General features: G+C 40.6%; 1 protein-coding gene across 3 annotated transcripts in view; it reads right to left on the bottom strand.

The window, feature by feature from the left end:
* kcnh1b (potassium voltage-gated channel, subfamily H (eag-related), member 1b) overlaps positions 1 to 18,113 on the bottom strand; it is a 62,128-nt gene that overhangs the window by 16,173 nt on the left and 27,842 nt on the right. For all 3 annotated transcript variants that reach the window (XM_069721618.1, XM_069721620.1, XM_069721619.1), the window contains exons 8-9: positions 5,217 to 5,416; positions 3,139 to 3,391 (exon numbers count right to left, since the gene is read on the bottom strand). In XM_069721618.1, the coding sequence (XP_069577719.1) occupies positions 3,139 to 3,391; positions 5,217 to 5,416 (453 nt within the window). The remainder of the gene's footprint in view (positions 1 to 3,138; positions 3,392 to 5,216; positions 5,417 to 18,113) is intronic.

Raw genomic sequence — 18,113 nt, 5'->3', positions numbered from 1 at the left:
GAGGAAGTGAAGCTGGTGGAGCAGCGCATGGACTTTAAATAGAGTCTAATGAGATGTGAAACTACAGCTAAATATTTATCCAGACAGGATGTGAAGCTGGTTCAGCGTGCTGATAACATGTCTTCTGGAGACTGTCAGGAAGTAAAACTACACAGGAGCAGGCAGCTGCACTTATTTCATCTCAGCGTCTCAACAAGGATGAAAAGATGAATTCCTGGACCCAAATAAAGACGTCAGCTGAGCCTATAAGTATTTAGACCAGCACAAACAAACACATTCGTTGTTCTTCACGTTCTGCTGACACGGTGTGTTATTGTAAGAAAATGATTTAGATTCGAGGTTCCTGCAGTATTTTGGAGTGCAAATTCAATGTTGTGCTTCCGACAAGCTTTTCCGTAGCAAACGCATGATGAGCAATTAGAAGTGTCCAGCTTTCAGCTCACCGCCCTGAATGACTGATGGTTCCCAGCTGAAGGGATGTGAAGTGTTCAACTAGAAAGGACAGAATAATAACACAAATAACTTATAATAAAGTTAAAATTCCTGGACAGCTTCTAATGTATCTGAGGGCTCATCCTGAACATGACCTCTGTTTGACTATTAAAACCACAGTAACAGTATACATGTCTGAAGTGAATACAGAAGTTGACGGCCGGCTTCGGTTCGACCGTCACCGATCAGGTTTAGAGATTAACTAAAGAAGAAGAAATCAATGAGGAAACACAGCAGTCCTTTTCTCACTCTGAAGACGTGGATCCTGCTGCTGGCTGCAAGGACTTATGATCATCCTGCAATCTAACAGCTGGAAGCAACAAAAGGACTTCAGCAGGCTGCTTGACATTTCAGAATATATATATATATATATATATATGTGTATATATATATTAATATGATTGATATCTTCTATCTACAAGCTAGTTGAAATTGTATTTGTGTGCGCAGGTGTGGAGAAGACAGGAAAATGGCAAATAACTTAGAGATTTGGTTAAAAACGTAGAAGTTTGCTGAACGTGGTGGAGCCGTTAAAGAGCCGAGAGGTTTCGTGAACGCTCCGAGAGAATTGCATAATGACTCTGACAGCTGTTCGTTCAGCCGTGCTCCGCCTTGACAGCTTCCTCCATCATCTCTCACTCTGTTCACTTGTGAACTGGTGGATGTTCTCCCTCCATCAGCCCTGAAACCAGGCAGCATGTTTCAGGGAGAAAAAAAAAAAAAAAACCTTCACGCATAAAAATGATGCTTTGATAATGAGAACCCTGGAGCATTCATCCTTCGCACGCTGACGAAAATAGAAAACATTTTTAGTTTTTGTTTTTGATGTGCTGAGGAAGTAGCGGAGCTTTTCTTTTTTCTTTTTTGGTCTGTTTTATGTTTTTCTGTATAGCAGGTTAATCTACAGGGTTTAGTTCGATGGTGGTTTTGTTCCAGAGCTCAGCTGTTTCCTTCAGAGGGAAACAGAGGAGGTGTCAGCTGGGAGAAGCTTCAGGACTAAAACACATCAACAATTCATCTGTGTTCCAGTGAAGCACTTTTTATAAACTTGAGAGAAGATGTGTCGGATGACAAATTTGCAAAACTGAATTGTGTTTCCAACAGTAAACAGTCTCCTTCATTTTTAGTAAGGATATCTCCACTCCATCTCACCATCATTGACAGATGACTTGACTTTAAAAGGGCAGACAAAACTGAGCAAACTTGTTCAGAAATAAATAAAAAAACTAAAAAAAAATGTAATTCTGGGCTCAAAGCCAACAGAAGTGTAAGAAACTGTTAAAAACAACATTCAGTGGTTGAAACACTGAAACTCCAAAGATCTTCTGTTTGATAAACTCTTCTGGTGTCTGAAAGTGTGTCTGCGACAGGATCGAAACCGTCCTGCATGTTTGATTTTACACATTTATATGTATAAATCCCACCTGTAATAATTACATTGAAAAAACTAATTGTAATATAGTATTTATTTATTTTATTCTTGTGAATTTGCATCTTTTTTTCATCTGGTTGGTAAATCTGTATTTGTATTTGTTTTCAGAGCGGCGCTATCAACAAGATGATAAAGTGGAGGTAACTGCCGTCTTGTATTGGCACATGGCATTGAAGTACATAATGATGAATTGACGTCCTTTCATTTGTTTAGAGTATCATTATATGAGCATCGACTGTGATGGAACTTCTTTCTAAATGCTGTTGTCGTCCAATATCGTAAATTCAAATGTAAACCTCAGTCAGAAGAGGGTTTTGAGGAAATGACACTGACACAGGAGGGCTGATCAGCTACTGAAGCTCAGGGATTGTTTTTTTTTTTTTTTATGTTAAGCCTCACCTTCAATGCTGTTCAATGTAAATACCATAATCACTAAATGAGCGGGGGGAGGAGGGGGCGACTGCTGATCCTATTGTTTTTGCTGTGGTTGCCATATACATTTTGTTGTTAGTTGTTTCCATTATTTTTATGTAACAATAATATTTCTGTAAGTAAACTTTGTGTTTTCTATAACTGTGAACTTTCAACTTCATCGGGGTGGGGGAGACAGGGGACGGGAGACAGGGGACGGGGGGGCGTTCAAACAGGCCCACCGGGTTGTTTGCCTTTTTTTTAATCTTGTAAAATCTTGTGTGTTTTCACATTTGTGCAAAAATAAATCAAATAAAAATCAAATCAGATCTGAAAGAGACAACAGAATAAGATTAGGAGGAGATTTGGCAGCGCAGGTGCTTGAGTTGAGATTTATGAGTTAATATAAATCCGTGAGGTCCCAGACATGACACTCAGAGTATGGGATCAGTATTTATAGCATTTAGTTGGACAAATGTCAAATCTTGCAAAGTTAATGAAGGTCAAAAATATTATGTGGATAAAAACTTTTTTTGTTTGTTTCATTTAATGTAGTATTTAAATGGTTTCCTTATTGTTTTTGTGATATCTGATATGATATCTGGTGTTGATTGTCATTAAGTGAAAGACGTTTACAGTTATGACTGAAGATCATTGGTTTCCTAAGTAAGCTAATGGTCTATATTTATTCACTTTAGAAATTCTGGCAAAACATAGTAACATATTTGGTTTTAAATATCTCACCAAAGAAAATATATTTTTAAACTTTTAAAGAGCTTTAAATTCGACACTGAGCCCCTCACCTAAAATGGCGACCACCTCGTCATCCTGGATGACCTCCAGTGATCCCGACACGACGAAGCAGAGGCTGTCCACGCTCTCTCCGGCGTGGTAGATGAGGTCACCCGGCGCGCTGTGGACCGTCTGGAACTCCATGGCGAGCGCTCGCAGGCAGCCGTCGCTGGCCAGCCGAAACGCCGGGTGCTCCTTGAACACCTTCCTGTTCAGATGCACGCAGATGTCCGCTCGCATGTCCTTGGGACAAATCTGCAGCACCTGTGGACACATTAGGTCAAACTAAGGAACCATCACAACTCATTACCGATATGTCAGCAGCAGTTAAATGGTGGAGGACAGGATGGAGTAAGTTGGCATATTTGTTTTGAGAAGTTTTTTCCTTCGTTGGAGCCCTTCGTTTAAATGAAGGCAAAAACTAATAATATAAACAATTTATTAGGTTTACGAAGCTATTTCAGTGTAATATTATAGTTCTGCAATAAATCCTCCTTCAGAAAAGATATATATAAGTGTCAATTCAATGGCTGCAGTTTGTGGTGCTGTTTAACTGTTTTACTGACTGGTGTTTCTATTATTTTGTCCATCTCATTCACAGTCCCTCCAGGAGTTTTTTTGTGATTGTTGCGATTAAAAATGCTTTTGTGGTGGACTTTCTGAAAAATTGTTGATGTAATTTGTGGAGTTTTAAGTGAGTTTTTTGCAGAAAAATTGCGGGAATTAGAAAAATTTAAAAAAAGATTTAAGCCCTACCTGATAAAGTAATAAATTTGTAATCACTTCCTGTGATATTAATCGTGCTGCACATCAGAGATATTTTAGTTTAATATTTTTTTATGTATTTATTGAACTTAGAGAACCGTGGAGATAAAACCTCCTAAAAGGTCCTAGAAGGTCCTAAAAGGTCCTAAAAGCTGTATATGTTTCCAGAACAGACCGTCTGTGACTGGAATATAGAAACAAGGACTACATCAGCTGTCAAAATAAGAGCTTTAGATGCTGTTTAATTCATGTTCATTCAACACATAGACCTGCTGGATGAAACAAACAAAGAGACTTCTCTGACAACTGGACGTGTGGAGAAAACTAATTTAACATCCAGTAATATGGAATCACTTCCTCTGATCACAAACATTTAATCATCATTTTAATGTGAAGAACACGTTTCCCACAAACCCCGTCACTTCCTGTTTCTCCTCTGGTTCCTGTTTCTCCGGTGAACAGAGTTTTATTTGGAGATGAAAACAGGAGCAGAGACTTTCTGGTTGGAATGAGGAGTTATTGTTGGTAATAAAGAGAGTTTAGTTTGAAAAGACTTATTTTATGTCGTTAATACTTTCAGCTCAGATTCTGCTGACGACATTTTTTGCAGAAGAATCGCGGTAATTTAAAGAAAATTACAAGCTCCGTTACACAGTTACAACAAAAAGCGAACATGACCTTCATCATGGAGGATTGAATGCAGGACTGTTGTCTCTCCTGGTTTGAGCCCGGTGTAGCCAGCAGACTGACAACTACGTGTACAGTAAGATTTGGGACAATGGGTGACCAACTTTGTGTGAACGCTTTTAGGCCAGTTACCGCCACCTTCAGGCGGGAGTAACATATTACAACCAGGCGCCAGGAAAAAAGGAAGAATGATAGTCACACATACTAATTGATTTTTTTATATTATAACGATGATTCAGGTACTCCAAATGTAATGTCCCACCCCTAACTGTAAGGACATTATAATGTTAAATGCCCTGAAATAACGCTTGCTGTGATTTGGCGCTATCAAAATAAAATTGAATTGAATTAATCAAAAAACTTGTATCCACCTCTGAACACAAAGGCTTTCGACTAAAACCAGTTAATTTGATCATCTTACTAAAATATTATCTTTTTTCCGCTGGCTGCCTTTATTCATTAATTGATGACTTGACACTTCATGGGAAAACATCCAGCAACATTAAAGAGCTTCTACATTTTTCTGAGCCCTGGTGCACACTGACATCCTCCATCTCTTGCCTCTTGGTTGTCTGTTTGCAAAATGCCCTGCAACAATCATCTGAACCAAAGCTGGGCAGCTCGACCGGGGTGTTACCTTATCGGTGTCGATGCCTCTGGACATGGACCAGGTGGACACTATGTAGTCCATCACCCGCTCGCTGAGGCCTTTGGGGACCTGGTAGAGTTCGAGGAAGTCTCGCACACTGTTGAGCATCTCGTGGTAGCGGTTGGTGTTGGCATACATCTGCTGGAAGATGGTGGTGACGTTACCAAAGATGGTGGCGTACAGCAGCGCTGCAGACAGAAGGAAGGAACATTCAGTTCCTGCACGTCTGTACCAAACACACTCTCTTTGTTTTGGCTGCTATATCTTACTATAGTTCTATAGAAGGTCTATAGAACTATATGCTGTCCTTGATAACTATGATCTCACTCAGCATGTGACAGGATCCCCCCCCCCACACACACACACACACAACAGAGGACACAACCTGGACCTCATCATCACCAAAGGTCTAAACATCTCCAAGGTTGCCTCTCTGATCATTCCTGTGTTTTCTTTGAGAGTTCAATCTCTTGAGACACAAATGTCCAAACCGAGGTGGTGACGAAGCGTTACATCTCTGAAAACACCAGTGAACTATTTACTCCGAGGTTCTCCTCCACACCAGCCCTCTCTGGCATCTCAGTCAATGAGCTAGTAGATAGCTTCAACTCTAAAGTTAAACATGTTGATGGCGTTGACTGAAGTGAAGGTTGTCTCTGGTGACCAAAGATCTCGTTGGAGAAATGCCACGCTGGTCAGAATAGAGAAAAGAGATTTGAAAAGCTGAACGCAGGTGGAAAACAAATCTCCAGGTTCACTGTGACATCTATAAAGAAAGACTTCACAGTTATAATCTGGAACTGAGAAATACAAGGCAGTCCTTTTTCTTTGACATCATAACCAGAAACAATAACAATGCAGCACCTTATTTGCTCCCGTCGACCGGCTAACAAACCTCCAGTCAGTAGCTGCTGAGCTTCACTCCACCTGGGCATGCAATCAATTTGCCTCCTTTTTTACTGACAAAATGCAGAAAATTAGACAAGCAGTAAGTGCCTCCACACCAACCACAGGATACGTGTTGTCCCCATCTCTAAATAATGTCCATTCAAATATCATGACACAATTTCATTCAATCAACCGTGGAAGTCTGGAAGACATTATCCAACATCTGAAGTCCTCCTGCTGCTGCTTGGATATTCTACCAACACACCTTTCCAAAAATATTTCTAACTGCATGACCGATGATCTTTTACAAACTGTAAACTCATCCCTTCTCAGGTGTCTTTCCTAAGGCCCTAAAAACTGAAGTTATTAAACCATTTCTAAAGAAGGATAATTTAGACTCTGCAACAATGAAAAATTACAGGCCAATATCAAACCTCCCATTTTTAAGTAAAATAATTTAAAAAGCTGTTTTTCAACAGCTGAACAACTTCTTGGCTGTAAATAAGTGTTTTGATGTCTTCCAGTCAGGCTTTCAACAGCACCACAGGACTGAAGCTGCTCTTGTTGAGGTTTTCAACGACATCCACTGAAACACAGACGGTGTTCTTTATTATTGTTCTATAATTTCATAAATGCAACAAACTATAGTTTTTGTAAATATAGTATAACTATATATAAAACTTTATAAGCTGTGATATCAAATAATTTTTGCAGCTCCATATGAATTTTATTTGGTGGAAAATAGGGCAAAATGTCTCTTTGGATAGTAAAGGTTGCCGACCTGTGTACCAGACAGACTAATAATCTGGGTGAGACTGTGGCACTAAACTGGTTTGAATCCTACTTGAAGGACCAAGAAAACTTTGTGTCTGCAGCTAATTACACATCAGAGCGGACTAAAAGGACATGTGGTGTTCCCCAAGGTTCCATTCTGGGGCCTCTTCTGTTCAACATCTACATGCTTCCACTGGCTCAGATTATGGAAAGAAACAAAATGCGTTATCATAATTATGCAGATGACACACAAATCTACATAACTATATCGCCAGGGGACTATAATCTCATACAAGGGTTGTAAATGCATTGAACTAATCAACACCTGGAGGTGCCAGAAGTTTCTTCAATTAAACAAAGATAAAACAGAAGTAATTGTTTTTGGGGCCAAAGATGAACGATTGAAAGTCAGTGCTCAGCTTCAATCTCTGATCTTAAAAACCACAAACCGAGCCAGAAATCTGTAGTTATGGATTCAGACCTCAATCTGAACAGCCATACCAAGACAGTTACAAAATCAGCCTACTATCATCAGGACTGAAGACTTTTCTGTTTGCTGCCTTTCTTTGAATCAGATTTAAAGATGTTGATTAATTTCTTGCATTTCTGCATGTTACTCCTGTATTTTATTTCTTAAACTGCACTTTAACCTGTTTTTAGCTTGTTTAATGTTTTAATGACTGTTCTTAATGTTTCGATCAATGTTCTTAATTGTTTTTAAATTTGCTTTTCCTTTGCCTGATTTTTTGATGCTTTTAATGGTTTTATGTGAAGCACTTTGAATTAGCTTGTTGTTGAAATGTGCTCTACAAATAAACTTGCCTTGCCTTGTTTTGCCTTACTTTTTCTAAAGTCCTCATAGAAAAGCACTTTTTGGATGATAGTGTCACGTGTACTTTATTAATCACAAAGGTGAAATAGCTGCCAATTAAACAAAACTGATTACTGTAGAAACAATTCAATTAAAAAAAGAGATTATAGAATAATCTGATAAAATATGAAATGGAATCAAATTAAAAGCTAAACAGACTCACAGATTGTGACTAAAAAGAGACCAACAATGACCAATAAATAAAACAGACAAAAAAATATTTTCCAGATACTTTTTCAAAAATTTTGACTTTAGTCAAAATGATGTCACTAACATTTCTGACTTCATAGGAAGACCGTGAGGAAATTTATATTTCAGAAAAGATTACGTGTTCTCGTTCGCAGTTCTTCCATCCTACTTGCCGTAGACCTCGGTTTAATTTTAACCAATGAGCATGCACCGACACAGGCCGACACTCTGACACCTCTTCAACTACCTACCGTGTCCACAAAGCGTTTTTTCCTGAGCACAGCATAATTTCAGAATTGTTAATGAACGCCAGCAGCTTGACGAGGAGCACCAGTCCTACCACCTTTTGATGCCCTCGTCCCGACTATTTTGAGACGTGTTGCTGCCATCAAATTCAAAATAAACACATATTTTTCATAAAACATATTGTCTTTGGTCTATTTTTTAATTAAATAGGGTTTGTGTGATTTGCAAATCATTGCATTCTGTTGTTATTTACATTTGACACAGCATGTCAACTTTTTTGGAAACAGGGTTTTATATGCGGATGTAGAGTCACACACACACACACACACACACACACACACACACACACACACACACACAAGCAGATGGGTTCAGTGTCATTCCCAAGGACACTTCGGCATGCAGAACGGAGGAACTGGGGATTGAACTGCTAATCTTACAATTAGTGGGAAACCCGCTCTACTGTTTGAGCCATACAGCATGTATTGAAGTCACATGTATTTATTTTCTCACACTCAGCCAACCAATTAGTCTGAAGTTGGTGCAACCCCATTTCCACAAAGGTTGGGACACTGTGTAAAATGTAAATAGAAAACGGATGCAATGATTTGCAAATCATGTAAACCCATATTTGATTGATGTTGAAACTGAGAAATGTTATTGCTTTAAGAAAAATATGTGCTTATTTAGAATTTGATGTCAGCAACACATTCAAAAAAATGTTGGTACAGTGTCAACGAAAGATTGGAAAAGTTGTGGAATGCTGAAAAAACACCTGGTGGAACATCTGACAACTAATTAGATTGAATGGCAGCAGGTCAGTAACATGATTGAGTATAAAAACAGCATCACAGAGAGGAAGAGTCTCTCAGCAGTGAAGATGGGGAGAGGTTCACCACTCTGTGAAAGACTGTGTGGGGAAATAGTGAAACAATTTAGGAATAATGGTCTTCAATATATATTGCAAAGTATTTGGGGATTTTATGATCTATGGTTCACATTATCATAAAACAAGATTCAGACAATCCCCAGAAATCTCTGTACACAAGGGACAAGGCTGAAAACCAATATTGGATGACTGTGATCTTCAGGCCGGGAAGCGAAAATCACTGCATGGGCTCAGGAACACTTGTGAAAACCATTGTCTGTGAACACAGTTCATCGCTGCGTCCACAAATGATGTTAAAACTCTCCAAAGAAGAAACCAGATAGAAACATGATCAGAAACACCGCCGCCTTCTCTGGACCGAGATCATTGAAGATGGACTGAGGTGAAGTGGACAACTGTCCTGAGGTCTGATGGATCACAATCTGAGATTCTGTTTGGAAATCATGGACGCTGCATCCTCCAGGTTAAAGAGGAGAGGGACCATCCAGCTTGTTATCAGCTCAGTTCTAAAGCCAGCATCTGTGATGGTACAGGGATGCATTAGAGCACATGGCATTGAAAACATCTGGAGCATCATGACGTGAAAAATACAACAAAGGAGACCCTGAACTGTTGAGCAGCTGACATCCAGCAAGAATGGGACCACATTTCACTTTCTAAGCTTCAGAAAGTGGTCTCCTCAGTTCCCAGACGTTTACAGCGTTGTAAAAAGAAGTGATGCAGCTCAGTGGTGAACATGATCCTGTCACAACGCTTTCTGACACATGTTGCTGCCATCAAATTCAAAATGAGCAGATATTTTCCAAAAACCAACAAAATTTCGGTTTAAACATTTGATATGTTGTCTTTGTTCTATTTTTAAGGTCATATGGGTTTCCATGATTTTCAAATCCCCGTGACCCTGTTCAGGATAAAGCAGGTATAGATAATGGATGGAAGGATGATTTTTAAATCATCACTGTTTTTATTTATATTTGAAACAGCGTCCCAACTTCTTTGAAAACGGGTTTGTACTTTAAAGCGTTGTGTCTTTCTAACACGTTTGATAAATATATGTCCTGATGTGTCCACATCAACAGTTTAACCAATAATGTCTCCTCAAGGCCACAATTAAGGCCATTAACAGTCTGCTGCCGTCTGTCCCTGACTCAGCTCCCCGTCCTCACAGCCTGTCAGCAGTATGTACCTGGCTTCACCGGATCGATGCCTCCATCCACCATCAGCTGTTAGCATCCACCTTGACCACAGTGACAGCAGCTCAGACTGAGGCACTGACTGTAAGTGTCAGAATCATGACACACGACTCACTGTGACCTTCATCGAGGTCATCGTTCAGCCTTTGCTTGGTGGTGGAGCCGAGCTCGTGCTGAAACAGCAACAGGACGTCCAGAAGCAGAGCCAGGTCGGGAGGCTCCCCGCTGAGATGCTGCACACAGCAGTCGACCGGTTTGTGTTATTTTCAGAGTTCAGCACCACACTGATTTATTGTCGTACGGTTGTAGCACAGAAAACGAGGCATTCATGTTAGTGCTCTTCTAGTCATTAATTAGTTTATTTTGCAGACGCAGTGTTGCAATAGAAAAGGTTTCTGGAGTCGTGTCGAACCTACAGGGTTATCAGCTACGTCTGAGGCTCTCCTTTGCGCTGTATCACAAATTTTAACTCACTGTTTATGTTCCCAGCCACAACTTTACTGTTCTGGTTCAGTTTCAGCACTTTTGAGAAAAATCTAAATTTTTCCTGAGCACAGTTTAAATCCCCTAAAAAAAACAGCATACTGTTAGCATACAAAACAATTCGGCTCGGCCAATCACGTAAGACCGGCTTGTGCCACAGGACCACAGTTACTGAGTTATTGCACGATTGGAGTCCCCTCGACTTATAAAGGTTTTTTGTTATTATTATTCCTCTAGCGTCTTATTGCTTCACTCTACAGAACGATGTAGCTTCAGAGTTGCTTTGACTGTTTTCAGATGAAAGTTAAATGTTTCCCACCAAAATCTGAATTTAAAGCTTTAAATTTTAGAAATGAAATATATTGACAGATTCTTTTTTTTTCAATGAGGTTGCTCAGCGTTGATGTCGAATAATTTCTAGCCAGGTAGTTGAATTATTTTGGGGTTTTTTTATGGAAAAACTTTTCAGTTTAACTTGTCTGAAAATAGATCAGCGATATCCTTTTTGTACGGTTAATGAAAGTTTAGAAGATGTTCACGGGGAGGTGAAATCTCTGAGACCTTTACTTCAACAGAGAAAAATAAACAACGATCTAACTTTATAATTTGGTGCAGAAGATGACCACGTGAGGATAAATCCTTCAGCATCATCACAGGTGCTGAGCAGGAGTTTGTTCCCGTCTCTCTGAGAGCAGCGATGGAGGATATCTTCTGTAAAGTAACTGGACCAGCTATTTCTGTTCTTCCTCTCAGGTCCCATCCTGATGTCACAGTCAGCACTAGCACACTTACACTCTCTATGCTAATGACCCAAACTCTCATCCTGGATCCTGGCTGTCATGGCAACCGCTTTTCATCAGCCTCCAGTAGCTTTCAGACACTTTGCGGGCCAGGAAGCTGACAGAAAGGGGTGTGTAAGTAGATGCTTCATCTAACACTCGGTTTCCTTCAGTGTTGCTCATGAATCTAAATAGGAAACCAAAAGATTTTACCCAGACTGCACTGCAGCTTTTACAGTGCTTCTAGCCCCAGAATGACACTGTAACCTCTCCATCTCAATTCAGGAGCATTTCACTGCTCCCTGTGAACCATATATTTCATTTTATAATCATTTCAGATGTATGATTGCCTATAATACAAAATGGAAACTGGTAAGGTAAAAGATACATTTTTAAGTTATTAAAGGGATTTAAAGTCTGAAAAAGAAGATTCAGTCTCCTGAATGAATGAGTTCACTCCTGAGTGAATGTGATCCACACGAACACACTGTAGATCCTGACGTGACACAAGATGACAGCAGCTTCCGATCAAGTCGACAGATTGTCAACATTAAAGCTACTCGTGCTCAGTGAGGAAAAGCTTTAACCTGCAGATTTCTTCTCTGCTCTGAAAAACCTCCAAAAACTGTTTGTCAGAAATGATTTACCGTAATTTCCAGACTATAAGCCGCTACTTTTTTCCCACGCTTTGAACCTCGCGGCTTAAACAATGACACGGCTAATTTATGGATTTTTCCCGCTTTCACAAGCTTCATGCCGCCAAAAAACTGAGCAAAAAAACACATTCTGTGACGGTGCTCAGTTTTTTGGCGGCATGAAGCTTTCATTGGACCAATGAAATTGCCGAACGGGTTAAAGTGAAACAATGTAACTTTTTAGTTTACTGTTTACATTAAATCCAGCGCGCTCAAACTTCCCATCGTTCTGATTACAGTCGTCATTTTGTCACCCTCATCATGGCAAAGACACCAAGAAATGCACATGATGCAGCTTTCAAGTTGAAGGCGATTAGATCTGGCTGTTGGAAAAGGAAATAGAGCTGACTCAACACAGAGAGAGCAGACGGCCGAGGTGTTTCAACTGTGCAGATCCGACTGAAAGCCAAAACAATCGCCACCGCAATGAAGTTGGAGGATTTTAGAGGTGGACCGTCGTGGTGTCTCAGATTTATGAGACGTAAAGGCCTGTCCATCAGGGTACGGACGAGTCTGTGTCAGCAGCTCCCTCCCGACTACGAGGAAAACGTTTCAAACTTCCGCAAATTCACTGATGCAAAGATAGCGGAGCATACCATTGGCCCGCACGACATCATAAATATGGATGAGGTTCCTCTGACCTTTGACCTGCCTCTCACTCGGACTGTCAACAGGAAAGGCGAATCATCCGTCACGCTGAAATTTTTATTTTTGTTACAAGCCGTGTTTCGTTAAAGTCTGTGTAAAGTTCATTTGTTTCAATGTACCGGTAGGCACCCGCGGCTTATAGACATGTGCGGCTTATTTATGTTCAAAATAATTATTTTTTTAAAATTCAGTGGGTGCGGCTTATATTCAGGTGCGCTCAATAGTCTGGAAATTACGGTAACACAATTGTTGGAAATACAATGGAAGTCTGACCAACAGTTTGTAATACGGCCTGCCAACATGACCAAAAATATTCATCTCGATTTTCTTTCATGGTAATTAACAATTCATAATTTTAAACGATTTTTTTCCCCCTTCACTTTACGACAACTCAAGACAAAAGATTTGGTTACCAGGGTAACTACAGTTCTCTGAAAGGGACACACCGCTCATCCCAACAGCACGCCACCCATTCCTCTTCATACCCACCAGTGGCCCCACACCAGGTATTCTATCCGGGTTATCCGGGTAACCAAATGTTCTCTCTCTAATCTCGCTTGGCATCTCACTACGAGCTTTAGCCCATGCAAGAATTGCCCCTGAACAGAAATGTCCCTGAACATGTCAGTTTTGTTTGTACATAACACTTTATTACTTTCTTAATCACTGTTTTAATCACATACTGAACTCTCCCCTATTTATGTCCATACACGACTGGGAAAGCCAATGTTCATTTATGTATACTATTATTTTTGTCTTTTGATTTGTTTTTATTTTGTTTTTCCATTTTTCCCCTTTCCTTTAATTATCACTGCTTGGTCTTTTTTGTCTGTTTACTTGTTTGTGTTGTATTCTGTTACTGGTTGAATTGTCCACATCATGTCAAGTCCCGTCTAATTTATAGTCTCACATGTCATTATAAAAATATCCCTGAATATGACCCATGAGGTATCCATTCTTTGGGTGGAATAGCTCATACACCATAATAATAGTCTCCAACGTCCAGTAACACTGGAAGGACACAGGTTTTCCTCTGTGACAAGCCGAGGTAACAGAAAAGCTGGTTACTTTTCCTAAACCCCAAAGTCCCGTCTAAATAGAGGGTTCTGCCTCTATTTCCTGCTGACACGGTGAAAAACCAGTTGCTCCAATGAATGGCAGCTATAAGAAGACTCACTAACCTCAAGTACAAAAGTTGGTAAGGGTGCAACAAATACTTTCTCCTATTTTGTGGAAAACTGAAAACAGGATGCAGGTACCGATAAAGCATGAAATTCACTTCAGTTCAACGGATAATGGAGGCGAAAGGTTTTCGGGTTGTTCGTACGTACGTATACGTGCAAATAGATGTAATATAATAATATAGTAATTGAGGTAAGTTCTTAGAAAGCTTTCACTTGGTCCCAATGATGAAGTGGTTAGATTTAGAGGTCTGGGGTTAAGATCACTATGACCTCACGTCGCTCCCATCCGTTCATCCAATATACATGCACACCTCATCTAAGGACTACCTTGAGTAAATTTCTTAAAATTTGGCAGAAATGTTCACTTGGATGTGAGAATGGACTGGTTAGATTTTGGGGGTCAAAAGCCAAGGTCGAGCTGACCTCATGTCCATCCCGTATTGGGATATCTATTAAGTGAGTTAATCTGAAACATATATTCATCTGGATTCAAGTCACTGTGACCTCACAAAACAAGCAAGTCTGTGACTCAAATTATGACAAGATGAAACAGATTCACTGTTCCATCAAAATGTTTTGGAAAAACGCTTTTCTGGCTATTACTCAAAGCCATAACTCAGATTGTGACCATATTTGACATTTGGTTGGATACTGAATTGGTGACACTAATCTTGGGTGTCCACCTATAAACTGTGGTGATATATTCTATGTTGTATATTCTATGTTGTCTGGTCGAGGATGTGTCAAGACTGGATATAAAAATGTTCGTAGCTTCCAGGTCTGTAAAATGGTTCCGATCCAGAAGTGTCTTCAGCTGCAATACCAGCGAGTGCCACTAGAGGTCGGCTCCAAAAAGCCTCCGGCTCCATAGACTCCCATTCAACTTCTCTCATCAAATCCAAAGTGAATAAAATGTGTCCATCAGTTATCTCGGTGTTGTTAGCTAAAGTCACTCCTTCTTATTAGTTTTCTGGAGGTCCATCTGAAAATAATCCCTCATTCATTAGAAAAGAAGATTCAAGAAGACCTGTTTTTGGGGGCGTGTCTGTTTGATTGACAGGTCTGTGGTGCAGTCAGGTTACAGCTATCGGTGGGCGGGACGTAGTATCGTCAGGTTTCCGATCAGATCGGTCAGATCCACCGCTGGCTCCTCCCCCAGCTCGTCCAAATATGGTCACTTCCTGCTCCAAACCGCTCCGAACTAGCAAGATGGTGACGGACAGAATCTGAACTGGAGGATTCATAACGTTCACAAACCAACGATGACATCACTGATGGTTGATGACATCACTGATGGTTGCCGTTTGGTCTGAAGTACCATGTTTTAGAATTTGTAGCTACTTTGCACCAACATCCATAGTTGAAGCATCGTCTCCTGTCAATCAGCTTTATTGGCCAATCATGGGAACACATTTCAGGTTTCTTTCACATTCTTCACTACTGCTGCTTTTTTTTTTGTCCCCGGGACAGATACAAACAGATATAGACGTAAACGAAGGCATAGACCCGTTAAGTGGTAATTATAATTTTTTATCAATTGTCATTTCACTGTTTCCCATATAGTGATTTATTTGTGGCCACCCAAACAACATTGACTCCTATGTATTGATTTAAATTATTTTACTATTAAAATGTGTAAAATCTTTTTTGATTGATTCACTTTGCCCCTCGCCACCCCCACTCCACACCCTCCTCTCTAAAACCAACTGGCAAAGACAAGTGTGTTCAATTTGTTGATAAAGAGTGAGTCAAATTTCGGTTTTGTAGGTACAGAACAATTGTGGGGTTTACACATTCAGGGTGCTTTCACATTGGGCTGGTTTGGTCCAAACCAAAATAACATGAATGAAAGTTGCCTCAGACCCAATCAGGTGGTCTCCTTTCAGATTAAACTGAACCTTTGGATCATTTCCAGAGCGAAGACACATTTTAGGGAGTTGAGGGAAGCTCCGACACTCATTAGACAACAGATCTGACCGGCACATCCAGGAACTTCGGCTTTCAGCACGGCCCCGCCCCCTTTTGGGGGAAAACAAACGACTCTCACCGTAGACTTCAATGTAAAATACTGTTACCAAATCACTCTGTTGTAAACCACTGGATCAAAATTACTTTAAAAATGACACGGCGGCACTATTTCTAGGGATTATATTTCCACTCTGCCTGCCAGAGAACACGCTGGAGAGATAAAAAGTTGAATTTGATCCCTCCATGGTCCCTTCCATCTTCCCTTCTATAGGGTGGAGCCATAGAGACCTTCTATCAGAAACTTTTTTAGGACATAACAAGGAAACAAATCAGAGACATGAGTTTTTTTCACATCATTGTTGGTGCAACTAACTACACAGCAACTCTTCGGCATGACGTTATTTAAACTGGTTAGTTTACAGCAGCAGTTCGGAGAGGAGTCTCAACTTCCTCTGATTCTCCGTTGCTGTCAAGGCAAAGCAATGTCAATGTTTTCCCCCAGAAAGAGGCGTGGCCAGGAGAGCCCGCCCTGGAGGAGGAAATGCCGATGTGATCTATAGAAGAAGAACTGGAGGAGTAAAAAGGAGCCATGGTATTACACGGGAAGACGTCCGGCACAGAGGTCAAAAGTCAGCTTGAAAAAACTGTTCTGAAAGAACAGTAAGTGCTGGGTAATGTCATTAGAGTAGTAAACCTTTAAATTTAGACTTCACTCTCAGTAAATCAGAGTAGGAGTCAAATCTATCTTATTGATCCTATTTATGTTAGTGTAGTGGTCTGTAGTGGTGAATAAAAATCTAAAACTAAAAAAGAAAGAGAAAACACGTAATTTTACAAAGTGAAAAGAAATAAAGCAAACACAGGTGTTATAATTGTAAAATAAAGAATCAGAACAAAAATATGTGAATATACACAGCGGATGGTAAATGGAGTGATTCTCATATATTTGTCCTCTACTCTTGCTGGTAAAGATTTATTTTAACACTAAAATCAACCGTTTCTACAAGCTTCAGACACGTATTATTGTCCCTGGTGTTAAAATATGATCGCTGAGATGAGTACAATCACCTCCAGCTCTCAGACTGAACCAGGCGTCCTGCTGAGCGGCTGATGTGTGCAGACTGCAGCAGGCAGCGGGGAGGACCGGGAGTCCAGCCGATAAGACAGTACAGTTAATATTTCAGTGAGGAACTCCGCGACACCGCTGTGTGTCAGGCCTAATCCCACTGCTGAGGAAACCACTGCCAGCAGAGCGGCTGGCCATCAGCGAGTGTGGATCGGATCAGTCAGGCCTTAGAAAATCTATAAAACGCTCACAAATCATATCGGGTTCAAACTGCAGCGAGCAGCCATTAGTGAATACAGCCAGTAGCAGTGTTCCTGTCAGACCCAGCAGGGCCCACAGCTAATCCTGAACACGGAGAGCAGGGCAGCAGCCAGCGTTCACAGGGTGCGGCTGCCTCGCGAGGCGGCTCCATCGTGGCTGTTTGAGACGCCATTTTAGGGCGTCTCGTGTGCGTCTTTTCTGCTGCGCGCAGCTATTTATATGCACAGGCCTGGTTTCCCGGGAGCAGCTCGCATCTCTGGAGCAGAAACCACTCCGGCAGACTGCATCTATATTGCAAATGCAAATCACGTACTGTTGACTGTGCATCCATGTGCACATAAAATTACACCCAGGTAAACTTTGACATTCGGGGTGTGCCATATCAGATCACAACACTACCGCTATCATTTTTCAGGCAATATAAAAAATTAGAATCTCTCCGAGATAAGACTTCATACTGTGGTGCCATCGTGTTTTCCAGCTAGCAAGTCCCATCTCCAGCCATCTCAAGGCTTCTGTTTGCAAAATAAATTCATAAAAAAGAGTAAAATCTTCAACATCTTTTATAAGCGCCTACAGTGGTTCTGACTGCCTCTTATGAAACGCAACACGGGCTTTCATCCAAACTCATGTATGTGCTACAAATGGTTGAGGAGCCACTTTCACTTTTTTGCGTATGTCTTGATGGGTGTTTTGGCAAACTTTGACCTCAAAGGAAAACTATCAACATCTATTTTATCTGATAAAATAA

The sequence above is a fragment of the Brachyistius frenatus genome, unplaced genomic scaffold (assembly GCF_029030835.1).
Source record: "Brachyistius frenatus isolate BFR_SWC_R1_liver_20210118 unplaced genomic scaffold, ASM2903083v1 Contig_269, whole genome shotgun sequence".
Classification (NCBI taxonomy): Eukaryota; Metazoa; Chordata; class Actinopteri; family Embiotocidae; genus Brachyistius; species Brachyistius frenatus.
The sequence above is the reverse complement of the archived record's forward strand: the minus strand, read 5'-3'. Positions and strand labels throughout refer to the sequence as shown.